The sequence below is a fragment of the Epargyreus clarus genome, unplaced genomic scaffold (genome assembly GCF_041222505.1).
Source record: "Epargyreus clarus isolate Ecla_fem2 unplaced genomic scaffold, WU_Ecla_fem_2.2 ptg000008l, whole genome shotgun sequence".
NCBI classification, from domain to species: domain Eukaryota; kingdom Metazoa; phylum Arthropoda; class Insecta; order Lepidoptera; family Hesperiidae; genus Epargyreus; species Epargyreus clarus.
In genome coordinates this window covers 3,170,226-3,190,227 of record NW_027332216.1, presented here as the reverse complement: position 1 = coordinate 3,190,227, position 20,002 = coordinate 3,170,226, and the positions used below count along the sequence as shown (strand labels likewise).

The following is a 20,002-nucleotide window of genomic DNA, read 5'->3' as shown; positions in this document are numbered from 1 at the left end:
TATCATATTTACGTCATAAACTAAATTTAAATACCTAACTGTTAAATAATTCCTTATTCAGATAATGTCCTAAATTCAGAGCTAACTTTCGTTAACGTTTATGACAAAATATCACAACATTCGTGACAAATTTGGTATAGGATCAGCTTCCTCTGACAAAGATATTTTTGTTACATGATATTTTTGCATAATCAAATTGACATTATTATGGAATATAGGTTACAATATGTTGTTATTTAAACACAGTGGTAAAGGTATATTCCAAACACAATTGGGCACATAACTAGGTTTTATAGTTTGGTTAAGAAATAATAAAACCGTGGTAAATTAGCAAATACTGCACAAACCCTTTCGAATAATTATGTCGGTAATTAGAAAGTCATACTTAACTTCATCGGTTTTCTAATAAAAGTAACATTTTATTATTTTGATCATCACTTCTAATCGTATTATAGACATAAACGTAAAACTAAATTGAAGCGTTCTCATTTCATTGTTACGTAGTTTATGGCAGAGTTACTCAAAGTTGGGTACTAGTACCCCTGGGGGTACGTCACTAAATCGTAGGGGCACACATAACAGCGCTTATTTAAGTAACCAAGTCAGAGTTTTGCGAAGGAATGCGACAAGAAAAAACTCGACGAATACATTAATTAAAAACTTACATCTATTTATTTTTATAACCGCATTTATTTTGTAATTAAAACCTTTATTTTGTTATATCTTATAACCTTTATTTTGTTATTTATTTATATCTTGTTTTTAGGGGTTCGTCGTTGATTTCAAATCTAAAAGGGGCACGCCTAAAGTTTGAGTATCTTTGTTCTAAGCTAGCTTAACTTTAAACACGTGTGGTTTTACTTTCTCTCTTTTCCCATTGTTAAGTACATCTAAATCAATACCCTCGACGTGTATCAGGAAGTTAATTGATAGTAAACAATTAATCGTATGTCTTACTAAACTAACTATTCTGTTATTAAGTTTAAATGCGCTCTACATATATTGTGTTTTCTTTATTTTACACATAATTTGCTTTACTGTTATATTTCTGGGTTCTTTCTTGTTTTCATAACGATTTTAATACATGAACCTATTTATTCTCAGACATTATTTTTAATTTTAACATTTTAAATTAAATCTATGTTACCCGATACTTAATATTGATTAGTTTTATTTTTAGTTTATTCGAAAGTTTTGGAATATTCTCTTTCTCTAACAGATATTTAAATTCGTATTACATTTGAAGGTAATCTTTTATTTAAATCAAATATATAGGGAGTATAGGAAGGTATACTTATCTGAGATGTTCCAAGTGGGTCCTCAAGGTTAGCAATATGCACGTGTCATAGAAATTTCAATATTTACGTACCATTAGAGTCGCATGTATTATCGAAACCTTTAATTAAGTTCAACCAGAAATTATAACAAATTACCGCGTGACAATTTTCTTAAAAACAACCATTACGACATCGTGATCGACGATCCATCCTAATCTAAAAATTTTTTTTTTTTTTTAAATTTTGGATCAACAGATATGTATAAAATATTTAATACTCTCTTCCCTAAACTGACACTTCTTCAATAGTTAAAAAAAATATAACTATCACGAAACTTAAAAACGTCATCATAATTATATACGATAATAATTATTATAGAATATTATTAATTTATTAATTAATCGTTATGTTATGTTAAAAGAAATATTATAAAAGATTTTGATACACAGATTTAAAGATCTTTAAAGATTAAATTAATTTCAGGTTCCATTAATCCTGATTAACATTTCAAAGGAATCGCGAGCCCTTTCTAAATCGTTCAATAAGATTATTATTCAAATTGCAATTTCATCACGAAAGCCTCAAAGGAAACTCCGGCTTTAAATAGGTATTACTTAAAATGTGAAGACAGTCACCGCAGGTCACTTGTCGCATGCTCGGTTCTATGACCACAGATATTTGCTCTTAAAACATTGTATTGTTTTATTTTACTTTTACTTATATTATTAAAAAGTAGTATTTTTAATTTGTTTAGTAGCAAAAAATCTAGTTTAACATGGTCTCAATTATTTATACCTATGTTTATTTCTCGTTGGTCAATTATGAGAGACCCGTGCCCAACAATGGGACAGTAATGGGTTGATGATGATGGTCAATTTTGTATAGTTGAATCTTTTAAAATCGTAAGAAGCCCTTTTCCTTTACTTTAATACCTTGTTAATACTAACCTTCAGTTACTTATTTAAAAACTAAAGTTAATAAATCAAAACAAAGAATAAATAGTTTTCTCTAATACTTTTACGATCCGACAATAAAAGCTCATAGACTTTTACGACATCATTTTTTATGTTACCACTGTGCAACATGTGATCTTTATATTTAACATTATGAATATAATTTTAGTAATGCCCAAGGCAGTGACTGAGGCATATGGAATGTTGTGTACTTATTAAAACTTAGACATTTCTGCTAAGCTGGTAATCACAGCTACAATGTTGCTTATGGAAAATATTAGATATTTTGCCAAGTAATGTCCGATTAAGTGCTTAACCGTAAGTCAATATATATAATAATAAGTTAGCAGAAATACTTCGATTTATCGCATGTATTTGGTTTGAACCGAAAATATTCGGTTTTTATCAGAAATTACTACTTTCATCAGACATATTTGTTTGTTAATTTAATATCAAAATTATTGATTATTGAATGGCCACATTTAATATAGTAACAGAGTAAAACAGGCCTTAAAAAGAAACAAAACAAGAATTATTTTAAAACGCCTTAACATAGTAATTTATTAAGCAAATAATTTAAAATATGCAAGATAAGCAAGTGAAAATTACTACAGATTCAAAAGTAGCAATTTTAACTTGCTTATGTTAAAATGCAACAGATTTTATAGTTAACTCACACTAATTACTTCCTCGTAATTATCGACATATCTACAATGTAGATCTATAAAAGAACAATAATGTGAGGCAAAATGTGAAAGTTTCAATGGAATCCAAACCAAAATATGATAAAAAACAAAAATATATTTACTGCTTTCCAATAACAAATCTCTGATATTAATCTACATTAAACAAACTTAGTTCTTATACGATTAATAGCAAATAGTGTACGTAATAGAAATAAAAAATCATGGAATGTAACTTATATCTAACACTATTATTCTATGCCAATAGTGAATAGGAGATATTTATCTTAAGCGAAAGGCACACGTAATATGATTAGATGAAAGGAGATATTAAAAAAGAAATAGGGTTGTACATTATAATAATATTCAGTATTTTATTTGATTTGAAAGAAAATAATGTTACGGAAATTTCTTTATTTTTATGTACATATTTAATAGTAACTTGTAGTTTTCAAATGTCGAAGGGCAAGATATGAAAGTAAAATTTGAATATGTGAGCGCAGATCGTCACATCTAAATGACATGAAAAGTTCATAGTTTCCGACAATTTCTTGTTGTAATTACTAAAAGCATCTCTAATAAAAATGTTTTATAAAATACGGATTATTGCATATTAAATAATGTAAGTTTCATTTAAAAAAATACAAAATGATCTGACAGCAAACCGCATTTATGTTTTCTTCGTTCTATAAATAATGTAAGTCATCCATTTATATTTTTCTCGGTTACAGAGAACGAGGAGATGTTAATAAAATTGCCGCCACTTTCCATCAAATAATAAAACACGCGTAAATTTTCCCTTAATTTTACCGTTTCTAATCAAGTTGCAATAAGATTAAATCTGAAGATCAGACAATTACTAATTATCTTCACACCATTAAAACTCAAACGGAACTAAAAAGACCATTGCATATATGCAATTGAATGCAATAATGTACCTAAGTCTTCACTTAGGTACATTATTATTTTTTTTAAACTACATTTCGTTTATATAAAATCTATATTTTTTGTGGTAACCCTGGTTATGTATATCATGTTTGAGAAGATGTTTTGTTGCGAACCAATTTATCAAGTTTAAGCACTGTGGGTTGGGTTTGTTACGCAAGTTTTAATAAATCTGATTTATAAGGTGTTTGGGGAAGATGTCACTTCGAATTAACTTACGTATAGCGGTGTTTGGCTTTGACAAAGGTTAGATTACGTAAACAATGTGGCTAAAAAGATACATTGATTAAGATAAATTGGTATTGGAAAAGAAAAGAAGTCGCTGAGATTATTTGCGTTCTCCTGGTCGATTTCAATCTGTTAATAGTATAATAAAAATGTATGTCAATTTGTAAGTGACCTCATAGGTCTATACAAAACAAGTATTATTTCACTATTTTTACTACATTGATTATAATACTCTTTTTCTACTCTAGAATACTCTAGAATCTAGAAAAAATAAAGAGAAAGAGAATATTTCAGTTAAAAACAATATAGATGCTTTAGCATCTATTCAAGATTTTTAATTTGTAAATAAATGATTGATTAAAATTGTTTTATAAGTCAGTTTGATTAACTCCTAACATTTCGTCTATGTTACTTTCCTTACACATTAGTATTAGGTAAACCCATAAAAAAATCGTATACAACATTAAAGTGTTGTAAGGGCGTAACGGATATTAATGAATACCTGTAATCTGAATTAAAGAAGACATAACGACATAAATATGAAGAAACGCCACTTCCCGAATGTCCGGACATTTGCGCCATTGACTGCGAAATCTTAACATCCATATTAACATTTTAATATCTGTTTTATTAATGTACACAAATGAAGTGCGCTAATCCCGCGGTTAGTGTGTAAGCATCTATAAAGTTGAGCAACTTTGGGCGCGGTAGGAAGTTGGATGGGGGGCTGAATTATTACGATTTTTCTTTCAAATTACGACATCTCTGTCGTATGACATGTAAAACATACTTCGGATTTTCACGAGACCGCTGTTCCTTTGTTCCCATCAGAACCGCAATTTTTAAACTATTATTTGAATATTTGATGTCCCTAATGACACACTACTTTATTTATTTTTATTTGGATACTGATGATATTGGAGACTTTTGTCTGTTGAATATATCAATATTCAATATGCTTATCAGAATTCAATAGCATAACAGAAAATGTTATGCTTAGCACTCGTCATCAAAAATGATAAGTTTTTGGATTTTGGACTCTGGGATTTGGCCTATTTGGCAAGTTTAAAGTATACTTACGGTTAAATAAATATGAGTTATTTTATATATTTAACTTTACTCACGGTGATTATAGTGTAGGTACCATTTTTATTCAATGTTTGTACACAAGGTATTCAAGAAAATGTACACATAGAGGTGATAAAAATCAAACATTACCAACGCTCCGATATTTCTTCTAAATGTGTCAATTAGGGTAGTGGCTTTCCACGTACGGTAAGACACGATTTTAAATTTTAGCGGGCATGGTAGTTTTTGCCAAGTTAGCTAATAAATCTTAGTGTATATGGGCAATACGAGCAATACCTCTCGTTATAGCGTATGTGTTAGTTTCTAACATTACTCATAGCTTACTTCACGCCATTTTAAGTTTTATATTGTTATATAAACGCGAAATTGTAGTTTTCACAACGTAAAACACGTGTGTTCCTGACTGTGCTTTGCGAAACAAATATATTTTGTGCTTATTCAGCATTTAGATTACTGTGTGGCCGGGGATCCAACCCGGACCGCAGTGCCATGCGGGTCAAGTATATATAAATTCAACAATTATTCGTACCAAAAATTATAAAAAGCTGATTTATTTTTACGCAACTGTTTAGTAACCTGTTTGAGAAACATAGGATATAACAAAAGCAGTGATAGCCTTATGATTGAAACTGGGGCTCTCAATCAAAAATCCATAGATATAGCATAGCGAAAAAAGTCTAAGTCTATGCAAAAATCAGAGGTGCCTGAGGTTTGAACCTCGGAGGTTCAAATATCAGTCAGCTCGGATTTTTGAAAGTTATGTGGGTATAAGAAACTATGTATCACGTTTAAGGGTGAAGGAATCATGGTGAAATCTGCATTCCTACATTTGCATTCAGTGACATTAAACAAATAAAAAGGGTAGCCACCGGTAGACTACGGCCTAATTTTTCTCATTCTGAAAAACCCGTATGGAAAAGTAATGGGTTGATGTTGAAACATACATTACACTTCAACATTTAATTGTGAGAACCTGGTGTGACGTCACGAGGACTGACCGTAGGAGTGTCGAAACTGGAAGTGGACGAGTTAATGAGCCGAAACACGTTATTAGGAGCAACTTGGCACATTCGTGCTGGGCGAGCCCTTAGTGTTGAAACATGAGTTTCAAGACTAGGGTTGCCAATTGTTCAAAAGATATTTGAAAAAAAAAAACAACATTTGCTTTACTTTTATTATTTCAGTAAAACGAAAATGTCTGTTGATGTAACTAATGTTATTAAAATTTAATTTTTTTTTAGTAAATTCTTATTAAAAATTTTACTGAAAATTTTACTTGTAAATTCTCAAAACTTTCCACACAGTTTTTTTACAGGTTGTTATATCATTCATTCTGCTCTCTAGCCAGAAAATTAGTAAGCATATTTGTTAGCTAAAACATTTTTTATCATTCTCCAAAATTAAAAATTACAGGACTCTCGCAAGCAGTTGGTAACCCTACATGACCCTTTTCAAAACAATTTCGAATTATTCGCACGAGAGGCGCTCTCAATACGAAATGCGAAATGTTTTCACTTGTTTACGTAATTTTAGTTTGAGCTGTCGACACTTGAAAACCAAAAATAATGTCTGTGACAGCCAGCAATAATAAAGCTTTAAGGTCGTGGAACCCTCTGTTGTTCGACTCTGGCGGCACCACCGCCACACCTATTTCTGACTAATAACAACGTACGTACGTGTAGTAGTACTTTTCCGAGGCATTCCAGCTAGTCCTCAGGGGTAGCGGCGCATGTGTGTCCAACCTCTGGTAAGAATCTAATTTTATCTGGGGTTGATTACAGATGTCCCTGGGCGGCAGTAGCAACTTACCATCAGGTAAAATGTGCATGCTCGTCTACTACTCTTATATTATAAAAAATCATTACTGCACTGCTGGGCAAAGAATGAAAAATGTTTACGCCAATCCGCACATTTATCATGTTTATTTAAAAAAAAAACTCTCAGACCTATTAAGACCTTTCCTCAGGATGTGGTTTAAAATTGTGATGTTGAACGGATCCAAAAGTGCGTGCTCGGGAATCAAACTTTGGACTTCTAAATCAGGGGGATTTAGAAGCCAAATTACAAACGACTTATCTAACACTGTATGTCATGTCAAAACCATACATAATGTTTGACGCCTAATAATCGATCTTAATCAATGTCTACCCGAGATCAAAATATGACGACTTTTGACTACCTAAATTTTCAAATTTCAAAATGTCGTAGACTAAAATTGGTTAACACTATTAACGGACGTACGCACCACATTATCATAAATGTCGCAGTCGATATGTATGTCTGTATGTATTCGGAACAAGTTTAATAAGGACCGATACATGACATATGGCATGATATCGTCACTTAACATAATATCACGCGATACGTCGATACAATTACCCATTACCGGACCAATTACCCATTACTGTTTCCTTTTCCTATATGGCTAATAATATACAAACATGCAAAGAATAGCTACGATTATGTAGAGCTATGCTTCTTATATAATTGATTCCTAAAAGTAAAATAATCAGTAGTTATTAAATGTTATTTCGCGGTATGAAAGTAGCAGAGGATGTAATGACTACTTTTATTTCTGATGGCTCAATTCTGCCACTGTTGAAACTATGGTAGGAACTGTTAGATATTATGACTATTACTCTGCACATATATATTTAAAGGTGGTAGATCTCTTTAAGTTTCACTTACATTGACTACCATCAGTTCGCGACACCTATTTCTGCCTTGTAATGACAGTGTTAAGCGATGCTATTTTGTGGTTTGAAGGGTTTGTAAGGAAGGGACATAAACATGAAATATTCTTAGTCCTCAGGGGTAAGCTGACATTATATTACGACATCATATGACGATATTGTAATACTCTTTAATTTTTTGAGATTTTAACAAATGTTTATAAGGTGTATGAGTTGTATTTACTATATAAAGGAAATCATAATATTATTCAATCATTTTAATATAAAAATACTCCCTCTCATCCCATGGGTGCCTTCAAATATCTAAGGACTAATTTAATCCAGGCGATGTCAGCAGCAGGACCTTTGTACTGATGAGTCATTTACTACAGTCACCCATACCTATAGTAAAGTACAATGATAATTGTTTGTTTAATGGCCTATCTTGAACAGTAGACTTCTACGACTTGATTACTTGATCGCAAATCCAAAATTACTTTCCTAGTTACAAACACACCTAATTCCCCTATCGGTGTCTAGAGAAACCTAAACAAAAAAATCTTTCATAACCAAAGAAAACATATTCAAAAGGCCTAGTAACATATTTTGTTTATTACGTCTTCACGCTATATCGGGACAAAACAGTTTTGACACTTTACCAATAACGCTTAACTAATTCATTCTAGCTACTCATCTGTTTTACGTAAGAGCACCTCGTCAGTGATTAGCATTACAACGTAAGCAACAAAGAAGAATTAGTTTGGCCGAACTTTCTTTAACAACACGGAATTAGGACCTCAAATTAACAGATGTATGGTAATGCCGACTGACAGATATTATGTGTGCAGGTTGTATCAAGATTGTGTAATGGAAAATTAAGGATTGATAAAAAAAAATATGGTACTTAGATAATAATAGGGTACTAAGTGAAATTCTGCAGTCGCTGATAAATGAAAAAAATCGTCAATTTGTCGAAAACATTAGCAATTGAAGACCCTGACACAATGATCAGACACCCTGTTTAATTGGTACCTATGGCATTGCAAATTCATGATGTGTTAAAAGTGTAATATACTTTAATAAAATATAATATTATTATTTAGAAATAGTGGACAATTTATTTTACACCCATGAAAATCTCAGTGCACGCAGTATATTATCTTTTTACATCATTTACGACGGAAATTTAAAGTATGAAATGACATAATTTTTAATCATTCTCAAGTTTCTAAGCTAATTTGCATATTTGATCACCATAACAAATCATTAAAAAACTAGATTTCTTATTAATTTTTGTCCATCTACAGGCTAAAAAAACCCTCAAAAATAAAAGTTTAGCCCAATTTTGACAGAAGTTATACGCAAAAATGTCTATGCTAACATATACTATGCTACATTTGATTCTATGTATACATAAAATGTAGAGTCCCTGACAAAAAATAATATTTTGTAGAGCTTACTTATCCGTAAGCATAAGTTTTATAAACATTTAATAATAATAATCTCTTATTTTAAAGTCCACATTTAAGCAAGAGATTTTCAATTCTTTAGAATAATTTAATGCACCTATGTAATAGTAATAATTGCATATATTTATATTATGTTACCTAATATGCTAAATCACAGTTGTTCTAGTTTAATAAAACTCCTTATACGTATAAAAATTGGTCGCACGAGAATGAGATTAATACATATCTGTATTTGACATTTGACTAGATTGGCATTTAAATATTATTTAATATACCTAACATCAACCTCGATATAACTGCAGGATTACTTTATTACTTCCTTGTATCATTTTAATTAAGAATAATGTCTTTATAACGGCAATTGACAGATATTTGGAAACAGAAATAGATTAGTTAAAATAGGACTTACCTTATCATTTTCGGAGACTCTGAGCACAATTTTGAGTTTGGGGTTGTTCTTGCGGTATTCCTTGAGGAGAGAGTCGAGTTTGTCTCCTCTCGCGTCGCCCGTGTAAACAAGATGAGTGCACTCGGCGAAGTCGGATGCGCGCGCGCTTTCCACGTAGCAGACGAGGCGGGCGGCGCCGGGGCCAGCTCCGTCCACGGAGTACGCGGCCGCAGCCACGCATAGAAACCAGAACCACATCGTAAAAAATCAATCTGTCATCTCCGTTCGAATTTGGGTTGGAAGCGCGTTGGTCGGTTGGTTACCGTAGTACGAGTGCCGGGGCCGTCGCGGCCGGCCGCAGTCATAGGCGCCCCCGCCCTGGTGGTGCGCAGCAAGGTCGCGCGCTCACCGTAACTCGTAACTGGAGCTCGAGCCAGTGTCAAGAATGCTTTTACATGTCATTCTCGATACGTAATGCCATGTCGCAATCCCATGAAACGTGCCGCCGCTCAGTGGATGAAACTGAAACTGAGGCACCTTGCTGTTAAAACAGTTACATGGCGATAGCTACTCAACCGGAACACAGGTATAAATATCCTGCGCGAGTCAAAGCGATCGGATGTTAGATCCGGTATCCTAGACGCTTGATAGACTCGGCTAATTAACGCGGTAATTAAGTGCGTGAGGAATTTGCAGAATGAAGCGCTGCGGGAATTTTTACATCATTTACATCGAAATAGTTTTAAGGCTCTTTTATTCTCAGGCATGTTTATGCAAATTGTTGTTACATTGGTTTAGTTTCTCAGAAAAAATGCAAAGAGAAATGTATCTACATACAAGGTTAAATGGGATATAAATAATTATTTTACATTCCATTTTAGTTATTTTACTGATACCGGAAAAAATTACGCTATGTGTACAGAAATTTAATTTACTTTAAAACCTTCCACTAATAAGGATTAGCAAATCAAATCTCAGAAAAGACATTTTGTGAATCAAATTGAGAATTAGGTAAAAAATAGAGTTCAAGCACATGGTTATACCTATATCGAATCATGTCTTAAGTCCAAAGCGCCCATGATACGGATAATAATTGTAGGCTATGTATGTAGAAGGCAGTGATAGCCTAGTGGTTAAGAAACTCGGCCTCTCGATCGAGGGGTCCGAGGTTCAAATCCCAGGCACGTACCTCTGATTTTTCGAAATTGTGTGCGTATTAGAAATTAATGATCACTTGCTAAAACGGTGAAGGAAAAACATCGTGAAACCTGCATACCTGAGAGATTTATAAAAAAAAATCTCAAAGGTATGTGAAGTCTACGCACTTGGCCAGCGCGGTGGACTATGGCCTAATCCTTCTCATTCTGAGAGGAGACCCGTGCCCAGCAGTGGGACAATAATGGGTTGATGATGGTGGTGGTGGATGTATGTAGAAAACGTTTATTATTTTTTGCAACTAAAGATATTAGAGTCAGTACGTGTCGCCGAGGAGGTACACTGCCTGGTATTGTAGGATACCAGCTAACCTATTTTTTTTATAATATAGGAGTAGCAGACGAGCATACAGTCCACCTGATGGTAGGTGGCTACTGCCGCCCATGGACATCTGTAATCAACCCCAGATAGGATTAGATATTCCCACCTGAGGTCGGCCACAGATGCGCCGCTACTCCTGAGGACTAAGCTGGAACGCCTCGGAAAAGTATGTCTCCCTTACCACACCCTTCAAACCAGAACACAGCAGCGCTTAACACTGCTGTTATGAGGCAGAAATAGGTGTGGCGGTGGTGCCGCCGGAGTGGAACCACAAAGGGTTCCACCACCTTCAAATATGATTGGACTATCTTAGTCCTCAAGAATGGCAACGCATCTGTGATCAGCATTATATAGAACTACTAATTTTCTATAAAGAGAACATAATACGAGACAAGATATGAAAGAAATTCGGGCTTACCATTAAGAGGAGTTTGAAGGTGGTAGAACCCTTTGTGGTTCGACTCCGGCGGCACAACCGCCACACCTATTTCTACCTAATAACAGCAGTGTTAGGCGCTGCTGTGTTCCGTATTGAAGGGTGTGGTAAGGGAGACAGACTTTTCGGAGGCGTTCCAGCTTAGTCCTCAGGGGTAGCGGCGCATCTGTGGCCGACCTCAGGTAGGAATATCTAATCCTATCTGGGGTTGATTATAAATGTCCGTGGGCGGCAGTAGCCACTTACAATCAGGTGGACTGCATGACCGTTTGCTACCCCTATATTATAAAAAAATATATATATAGAACTACTAATTTTCTATAGAGAGAACATTATATGAGACAAGATATGAATAAATTCGGGCTTACCATTAAGTGGGCACGTATGTGAGCAACTAATGAAAGACTAACTGTACAATATTACAAGCATTGTGTTGCCGACTGTACTCACGCGTGCATTAGATCGATAGATCACGGCCGTGACATTCGTCTGACAGGTACGAAACGCACCGAGGCTTGCAGGACGGACAAACTGTAACAAGAGTTACATATATTATACATTTTATTAGATCATTCGTAGTTTATTACGAATGTGATGTCACTACTGTCTGTACCCTTACCACGAGTTTGACGTTTTGACAAATATGACTGTTTTAGTATTTGTTTACGTATTTGCCCATATAATTTCCAATCAGCGCCCCTAGCGGATTGTGTCAGAACTTGGAAATTGTATGAGATAATACGTAAACAAATACCAAAACAGTCATACTTGTCAAAACGTAAAAACTCATGGTAAAGGTGCTGTACTCAACAATGGATGACTGTAGCCAAAAAAATACAGATAAAATAAAAAATACGCCAAATAAATTTAAAGTAGTAGAATCCTTTGCGATTGGACTCCGGAGTTACCACTGCCAAGCCTATTTTTGCCTCATAACAGCAGGGTTAGCGCTGCTGTGTTCCGCTTTGAGACGTGGCAAGAAATACATACTTATCCGAGGTGTCGCAATATAGTCCTCAGGGGTAGCAACTGTGGTCGGTGTCAGGTAGGACTCTATATCTCATCTTTGTCCTTCAATAATGCGGATTTGTCATCATAGGTTCGAGTAATATGAATAATAAACATCTCTAAAACGTGTAGATTCTTACAAGATGTTTTCTATAAAATTTACGAGTAGTAATAAATTACTCCCAAGCACATATTTTTTTAAAATCGATCTGTAGAATCGACGTCAAACTTCACACTAACGATCGTCGAGTAAATAGGTATAGGTACAGACACAATATAATAACAGATAAAATATAATCTCCATCTAAGGACTGCCGTACCTATTGATAAAGAGATATTTTTATGCGAAACGTAATAGTGACGAGGCGATTTGGAAAATCTTATCGCCGTCCCACATAATAATGCAGATTGTAGATAACTGGAACCATTTTGTGGGTTTTTGAGTATAACAGGCGGGTCAGCCATGTCGTTTTCAGGGAAACGGTACAAACGAACCCGACACGAGAATTTGGAGGAATTTCTTAATGCCACAAGTGAGTTTTTGATATTTTTACGAGTGTTTTGCGAACAATGTGGTTTGGGGATTCTTATCTGTTTTTTGATAATTGTTGATAGTGATTCACACAGTGAATTAAGGAATGTTATTAGTTTTGTTAGTGTGTGCGTGTGTTTGACAACAATTAAATATTAGGAAGTTTAGTTTCGATGTATATGTATACGATGTATGTGGTTAGTTAGTATTAGAAACAGTTTAGTTTTACTGTTTTATGTGGTGTATGTCGAAGTAGTGTTGAAAGATGGAAGAAATATTCTTAGTGTGCGGATGCTACATCGCCGTATTTGTCTCTGATTAATGTTTGTGCAAAAGAATATGTAATTGAGCGATCTCAGATAAGACCGAGACGAACCCGGACGCGGGCAAACGCCGTCGGGACCGCGGACCAGTGCTATTAGCGTACCCGTGGTCCCGACGAAGGGCGTTCAGAGGAACACCGTGGGGTTTTAGCCGGTAAGAGTCCGGCATATCCTCTCCACTGCTCCGCAGCTGAGAGGAACCCATGAAGGGTTTCCCCACAAAAAAAAGATAAGACTTGTGATCCATTTGGAGCCCAGTACAATCTGTACAACTGTAACCAGACAACAGGACTTGGTCCGGAGTGATTATAACAAAGTATAATCCGCTGGGAAATTAACCTGGGACTCATTGCGCATTTTTGTCTAACATAGCTGGAAATTTGATTCTTTAGATTGGCAACAATTGTACAAAATTCGATCGTTGATAACTAAAACCTTAGATAGATAGATTAGTAATAATTGGTGTATACTAATTAATTACCCTAATTATTACTGTCTTTATCGCCATTTCAAGATACGAACAATGAACTAATGCGGACCCTGGAGAAAGCCTCACCGATCTTCGGTTACACGAAGCTGGACGACACGACCTTCAACTTCACCCTGGAGGCGGAAGGCCGGCATATGTCCTTCAACTTCACCCTCGGCGAGGAGAAAGAAGTGGAAAGGCGAGATGGGGAAAAGGTATCTATATTTTTAAATAGTGATAGTCTAAAAATGAACGGGTGTTACACTGTAAATAAACTGGGCCTAGTAAATGACAATCCTTTTTTACCACGCTTTTATTAGCTTGACCTGTATGTATGTAACGGAATTTTTGAACTCGAGTTTATCCCACTTTGAACGGTTTGAATTAATTTAAAATTTTGAACTATTATCAAGAACCGATGACAATACATGATTTTAATAATATTATCCCATTCCCCTAATCAGGATCATCAGGAATAAGGATTAACGATTTTCCTTGTGCGATTTTAGCCTGGTTTTTAGTTTTAAAACTATATTTATTATTATTTAGTTACAGATAAAAACTATTTAAATTATTGTTATAAGTCCCTTGTGTTAAATTATTGTTATAATTATATCCTTTGTGTTTAGGTAAAAGTAGTGTTCACAAAACCAAGTGATAACGTATTGAACCAAAAGATAACGATGCCAGATGGAAAATTAGTTTACTTCTCAAGGGAATTCTACGGAAATGAAGCCAAAATGGTAAGAAATTTTAAATTTTATAGTTACGTATAGTCCGCGTAAAACTGATAGTCCGCTCTAAATATAGAAACGAATCGCGTCGCCATAGCAAATTGTATGACTACACCTGGTCGCAACAACTTCAGAGCGGACTAACAGTTTGGCGCGGACTATACTCATATAACAAGTATTACCTAGTACCTCCCCGATCATCATCATCATCATCGTCAACCCATTAACGTCCCACTGCTGGGCAAGGGTTTCCTCTCATAATGAGAAGGATTAGGCCATAGTCCACCGCGCTGGCCAAGTACGTATTGGTAGACTTCGCATACCTTTGAGATTTCTTATAAATCTCTCAGGTATGCAGGTTTCCTCACGATGTTTTCCTCCACCGTTTAAGGAAGTGATAATTAATTTGTAATACGCACATAATTTTCGAAAATCAGAGGTGCGTGCCTGGGATTTGAACCTCGGACCCCTCGATCGAGAAGCCGCGTTTCTTAACCACTAGGCTATCATTGCTTAGTCCCCGATAGCACCAGCAAAACTTTTTCTACTAAGAAGAAATCCTAGCTTTTCTACGGAAGGATGTAGATATCAGCTGACTTACAGCTAGGTACTTTAGTTGCAATACCATGTATGCCATGCATCTGTGTTCGGCATCAAGCGAAACCCTGTTCCATATGAAGTTAGTTACAAATGTAGTGGCGGTCATCATTTACCATCAGAACCTGCGTCATCTTATGCAATTTCAGCGTTATAAAAACAAACACATATACAATATGAAAATCAGCGCCATGACTCAGTTTACCTGCACGTGGCAGCTGAGTTTGTCCCTTTTCGGTCGTTGCAACACATATTATAGTAAAAATTGAATGTACATTTCTATTGTCCTTTTGTTGATGTTTTTTTTTTCTTTTTTATGTTATTTTTTTTTGTCTTTCCGTTATATTTTATTTGTGTTGCAATTTATCCGAATAAAAATGTTTCTTTCTTTCTATCTTTCTTTCAATATACGACCTTGTAATAAAATCCGGATAAACCCACGTGAATGCAGTGATCAACAGTCCAAAGTCTGACAACGCCATAATAAGTACTATCTATTTACGCACACGCCTATCAGTATCCGTATTTTAATCTACTTCCAAATAAAGAACTTGTCAATTCGTGGTGTTGCTGTTATTTTTAAATATGTTCGGCAAATACTCGACAATATCTTAAGCCATTGAGAGTATTTCAACGATATTATGAAAGGATAAATGTAAAGTTCCTTCGGTCTGACACGAGGCTCTTCAAAAAAGTGCATAGTACGTAGTGCATAGAATAAAAGTGCCTAGTTGTTAGAAATTTGATTATGTAACAGTTTTCCTGAAATAGTATAAAAGCTTGATTTCACAACAAAACCACTATAACAGGAACACATATATTTATAAAACATTTCATTTATTTTTATTTTTCTGTGTGATATTTTCACATTTAATAAATACATCTAAATATATATAACTCAAAGGTGACTGACTGACATATCTATCAACGCACAGCCCAAACCACTAGACGGATCGGGCTGAAATTTGGCATGAAGGTAGATGTTATGACGTAGGCATCCGCTAAGAAAGGATTTTGATCAATTCTACCCCCAAAGGGATAAAATAGGGGATGGAAATATTACTTTGTAACGCGAGCGAAGCCGCGGGCAAAAGCTCGTTTGATAATAAAACGCGCGGCAGGAAAACGCCCTAATGAATAAATAATAATATTATCAATGATTACTATTATATTAAAATGACTTGTTTCAGATCGTAAGAATGGACGACACGGATGTTCAAGCGACCATATACTACGAAGCGGTTGAATGAACTTACCTGGCTGCCCTATTTGACAGGGCTAATGGGATTTTGTTGTAAATATTAAATAAATTAAGCTATTTAATTCTCTTAAGAATTTTTATTTCAATTTTCTTATAACAGTTCTAACTTCTTGTCGATGTTTTAGTTTTTCGAAATTATCCTACACCACTACCACATAGGTACCTACCACCTATATTTCTATCCTATAACAGGAGCATTATGCAGTTCTATGAAAAATGTAGGAAAAATATAGATTCAAGAGGAGTTCCAACTTTCTCATTCTCTTTTCTCTTCCGTTGGCTCTTTTATCCTTTTTTTTTCTCGAGGGGGAAACCTTCAAAAGGTACCCGACGGCGTGGGAGCGACGCCGGGTTATGTGGTACACCTCAACGCTTGTTGGAGAACTCCGGGATCTCCGACGGAACCGGAGCCCTCCAAGCGCTATGCCCAGATCGGGCTCTACCCTGGGGGAGCAGTTTTCGCTCCTCCCACACCATGTAGTGTTTACGACGGTATGCGACGGCACATACCGCCGTCCTTCCCGGGGTCGCTTGCTGGACGGTTCGAGCTCCCACTCTTGCCGCCCGCAACCCCGGAAGCCCCCTTTTAGTCACCTCCTACGACAGGCAGGGGATACCGTAGCCCTTTTCTAGTCCCGGAACTACAGGGACATGGCTCTTTTATCCTGCACACTCAATTGTCAATTAAATTTCATAAAAGTCATTTGAATCCAAATAAATCCGTACGCGTTTGAATTGTCGGCAACCTCAAAGTCCTCAAATCTGTCTTTAATATCAAAAACAAAACAAGACCTACCTTAAATGTATTCATAAATTATAATAATTGCTTGCGCATACGCAGTCGGCGAAGTGTTTGCATATGTTCCTCCCCCTTCTATTGTCTATGCTTATCTAAAATTATCTATGGTCCAATCTAAGATGCAAAGAGGTCATACCAGAAACTGTATTACACATGGTAATAAGTAACAAATACTTAGATATCTATGTTAATATGAGCTCATAAATATTCATAAGAATAAAAATTAGTCACTCTAAAAATGAAAGGAACCTTTAGTAGTTTATCGCCGGAGGCATCAGCGCCACACCTTATTTATGTCTAAAACACCTAATAGTGTCAAGTTCTTGTGTTTTCAATTGAAAAATATGTGTCTCGTACACACAAGGCGTTACAGGTTAGTTCTCAAGGGTACCAACGTATTGGCTGGCTGGCTAATCTGTATCAGAAAATTAGCGGAATGAAGCCCAGCAGTGAGATAGCCAGAGATTGATAAAGAAACAGTTAATTTTAATGGCACAAAATAAACTATATCACACTCTCTAATCAAAAAGCTAGATTAAATTACCCATTTTTTATTAACAGACTTCGCTAAGGTTATTTTTTTGAATTTGTATTTATTTCAACGGTAAGAATTAGTAGCGCAAAAACACATTTTATTAATCGGACCTATATTTGTTGTTACACACCCCAAGAAAAAAAATACTGAAATTTTAGCAATTTTTTTTTTTTTTTTTATATAATATAAGAGTAGCAGACGAGCATGCAGTCCACCTGATGGTAAGTGGCTACTGCCGCCCATGGACATCTATAATCAACCCCAGATAGGATTAGATATTCCTACCTGAGGTCGGCCACAGATGCGCCGCTACCCCTGAAGACTAAGCTGGAACGCCTCGAAAAAGTCTGTCTCCCTTACCACACCCTTCAAACCGGAACACAGCAGCGCCTAACACTGCTGTTATTAGGTAGAAATAGGTGTGGCGGTGGTGCCGCCGGAGTCGAACCACAAAGGGTTCTACCACCTTTAAATTACAAATAATATTAACTTATCTTAATATATCGATATGTGTTCTGCACGATTGAAACTGTATACACCCAGCACAGAAACATGGTACTAATTGACATATTTTACGAGTTCACCCACTGTCATTAAATGGGCGGAAAGACCCAAGTCTTTCGCAACCACGTGTGGCACAAAACTGGACCAACTTTACATATGAGCAAATTAACTAGAAATAGTGTTCTCACGAGTTACCTATATCTTGTCTTTAGAACAGTATATGTTATCAAAATTTACATACAGACATAAACAAAATGATTGTGATCTAGGTTTCGACATATTTCCAAGAAAGCAACAAATGAATTCACAGAATCAATCGAAGTATATTTGTTTTAAAGTTAACATAGGAAACTTAAATTTTAAGTATTCAGTAGATACCCTTGATATGAGATTTTACGTTTTTACAAAAATGACTGTTTTTGTATTTGTTTATGTATTTGCCCATACATTTCCAAACGCCCCTAGCGGACTATCAGAACTGATTGGCAATTTATGGGAAATACGTAAACAAATACAAAAACAGTTATTTAAGTAATAACGTAAAAACTCATACTAAGGGTACTGTTGCAAATTATATCACCAATGAAACAAAGTTTGGTATATGCTAGCAATTCTTTACAAATACATGTACCTGTAGAACGTTATGTAATACTTACTTGATTTAATACATAAGTTATGTATGTTGGCATTGGATAAAAAACTTAGCAAGTTTTTAAGTATGTTACGTTCCTTGACATTGAAATAAGTTAAATTACATTAATAAGTTGTGTACTTTGATGTAAAGTTGCACTTTACTTTGCCCTTTTCTTCCTAAACTTGGCTCACGCACTACTGTGCCTCTACATTTCGTAACAAGCTTAGCTAGGTAAAAGCAAATTTTCCTCAGGATACTAACAAGATTGCTTTAGCACCCATGTATCTAACCGAATGGGTATTTGCTACACCACGCCTAGGTTACAGAAATATAGTATTTTTTCATATGGATTGTAAGAAAACAGCGCTTAATTGTCAGATATAAATGACATGGTGCTTGTCTAAGTGGTAAGGGAAAATCTATATACATTTCAAAGTCTTTAGGGTAGTGAAATTGGCTACGCGACCTATGTTTTATATAAGGTAAAAGTCAAACTAAATAAAATAACAGCCCAACCCACTGTCACCCATGGATAAATAACAGAACAGCCTATATACATTAACCAAAAATAACATTTAATCTATACTAATATTATAAAGAGGAAAGCTTTGTTTGTTTGTAATGAATAGGCTCAAAAACTACTGGACCGATTTTAAAAATTCTTTCACCATTCGAAAGCTACATTATCTACGAGTAACATAGGCTATATTTTATATGAAATATATTTGATAAATAAATTTTGAGGCGGTACAAAGTTTGCCGAGTCTGCTAGTGTACCATAAAATAATTTATTAGGTAAGTACTGTACATTACACCATACACTATGTGGTCATAGCCAAACTAGTTCGCGATTAGTTTAAACCAATCTATTCGTATCATACCGAGTGTGTCATTAGACCAAGCCCATATACGAGTATATGGTCTTGCAAT

The 20,002-nt window shown here is 35.1% G+C and overlaps 2 protein-coding genes across 3 annotated transcripts in view; one reads left to right on the top strand and one right to left on the bottom strand.

Moving 5' to 3' along the window:
- LOC140744152 (uncharacterized) overlaps window positions 1-10,207 on the bottom strand; it is a 47,812-nt gene extending 37,605 nt beyond the window's left edge. The window contains exon 1 of the mRNA XM_073075632.1: window positions 9,726-10,207. Coding sequence (XP_072931733.1) covers window positions 9,726-9,962 — 237 coding nt within the window. The 5' untranslated portion in view covers window positions 9,963-10,207. The remainder of the gene's footprint in view (window positions 1-9,725) is intronic.
- Window positions 10,068-16,719, top strand: LOC140744154 (fatty acid-binding protein, liver-like). 2 transcript variants are annotated; one of them, XM_073075636.1, is made up of 4 exons: window positions 10,068-10,290; window positions 14,054-14,223; window positions 14,638-14,751; window positions 16,530-16,708. In XM_073075636.1, the coding sequence occupies exons 2-4, from the start codon at window positions 14,071-14,073 to the stop codon at window positions 16,587-16,589; spliced, it is 327 nt and encodes a 108-aa protein (XP_072931737.1). In that variant the 5' UTR covers window positions 10,068-10,290; window positions 14,054-14,070; the 3' UTR covers window positions 16,590-16,708. The 2 variants fall into 2 exon arrangements, with proteins under 2 accessions (XP_072931737.1, XP_072931736.1); XM_073075635.1 differs by lacking the exon at window positions 10,068-10,290 and adding an exon at window positions 13,123-13,217 and having other exon boundaries at window positions 16,530-16,719.
- The last annotated feature ends 3,283 nt before the right edge of the window (window positions 16,720-20,002 follow it).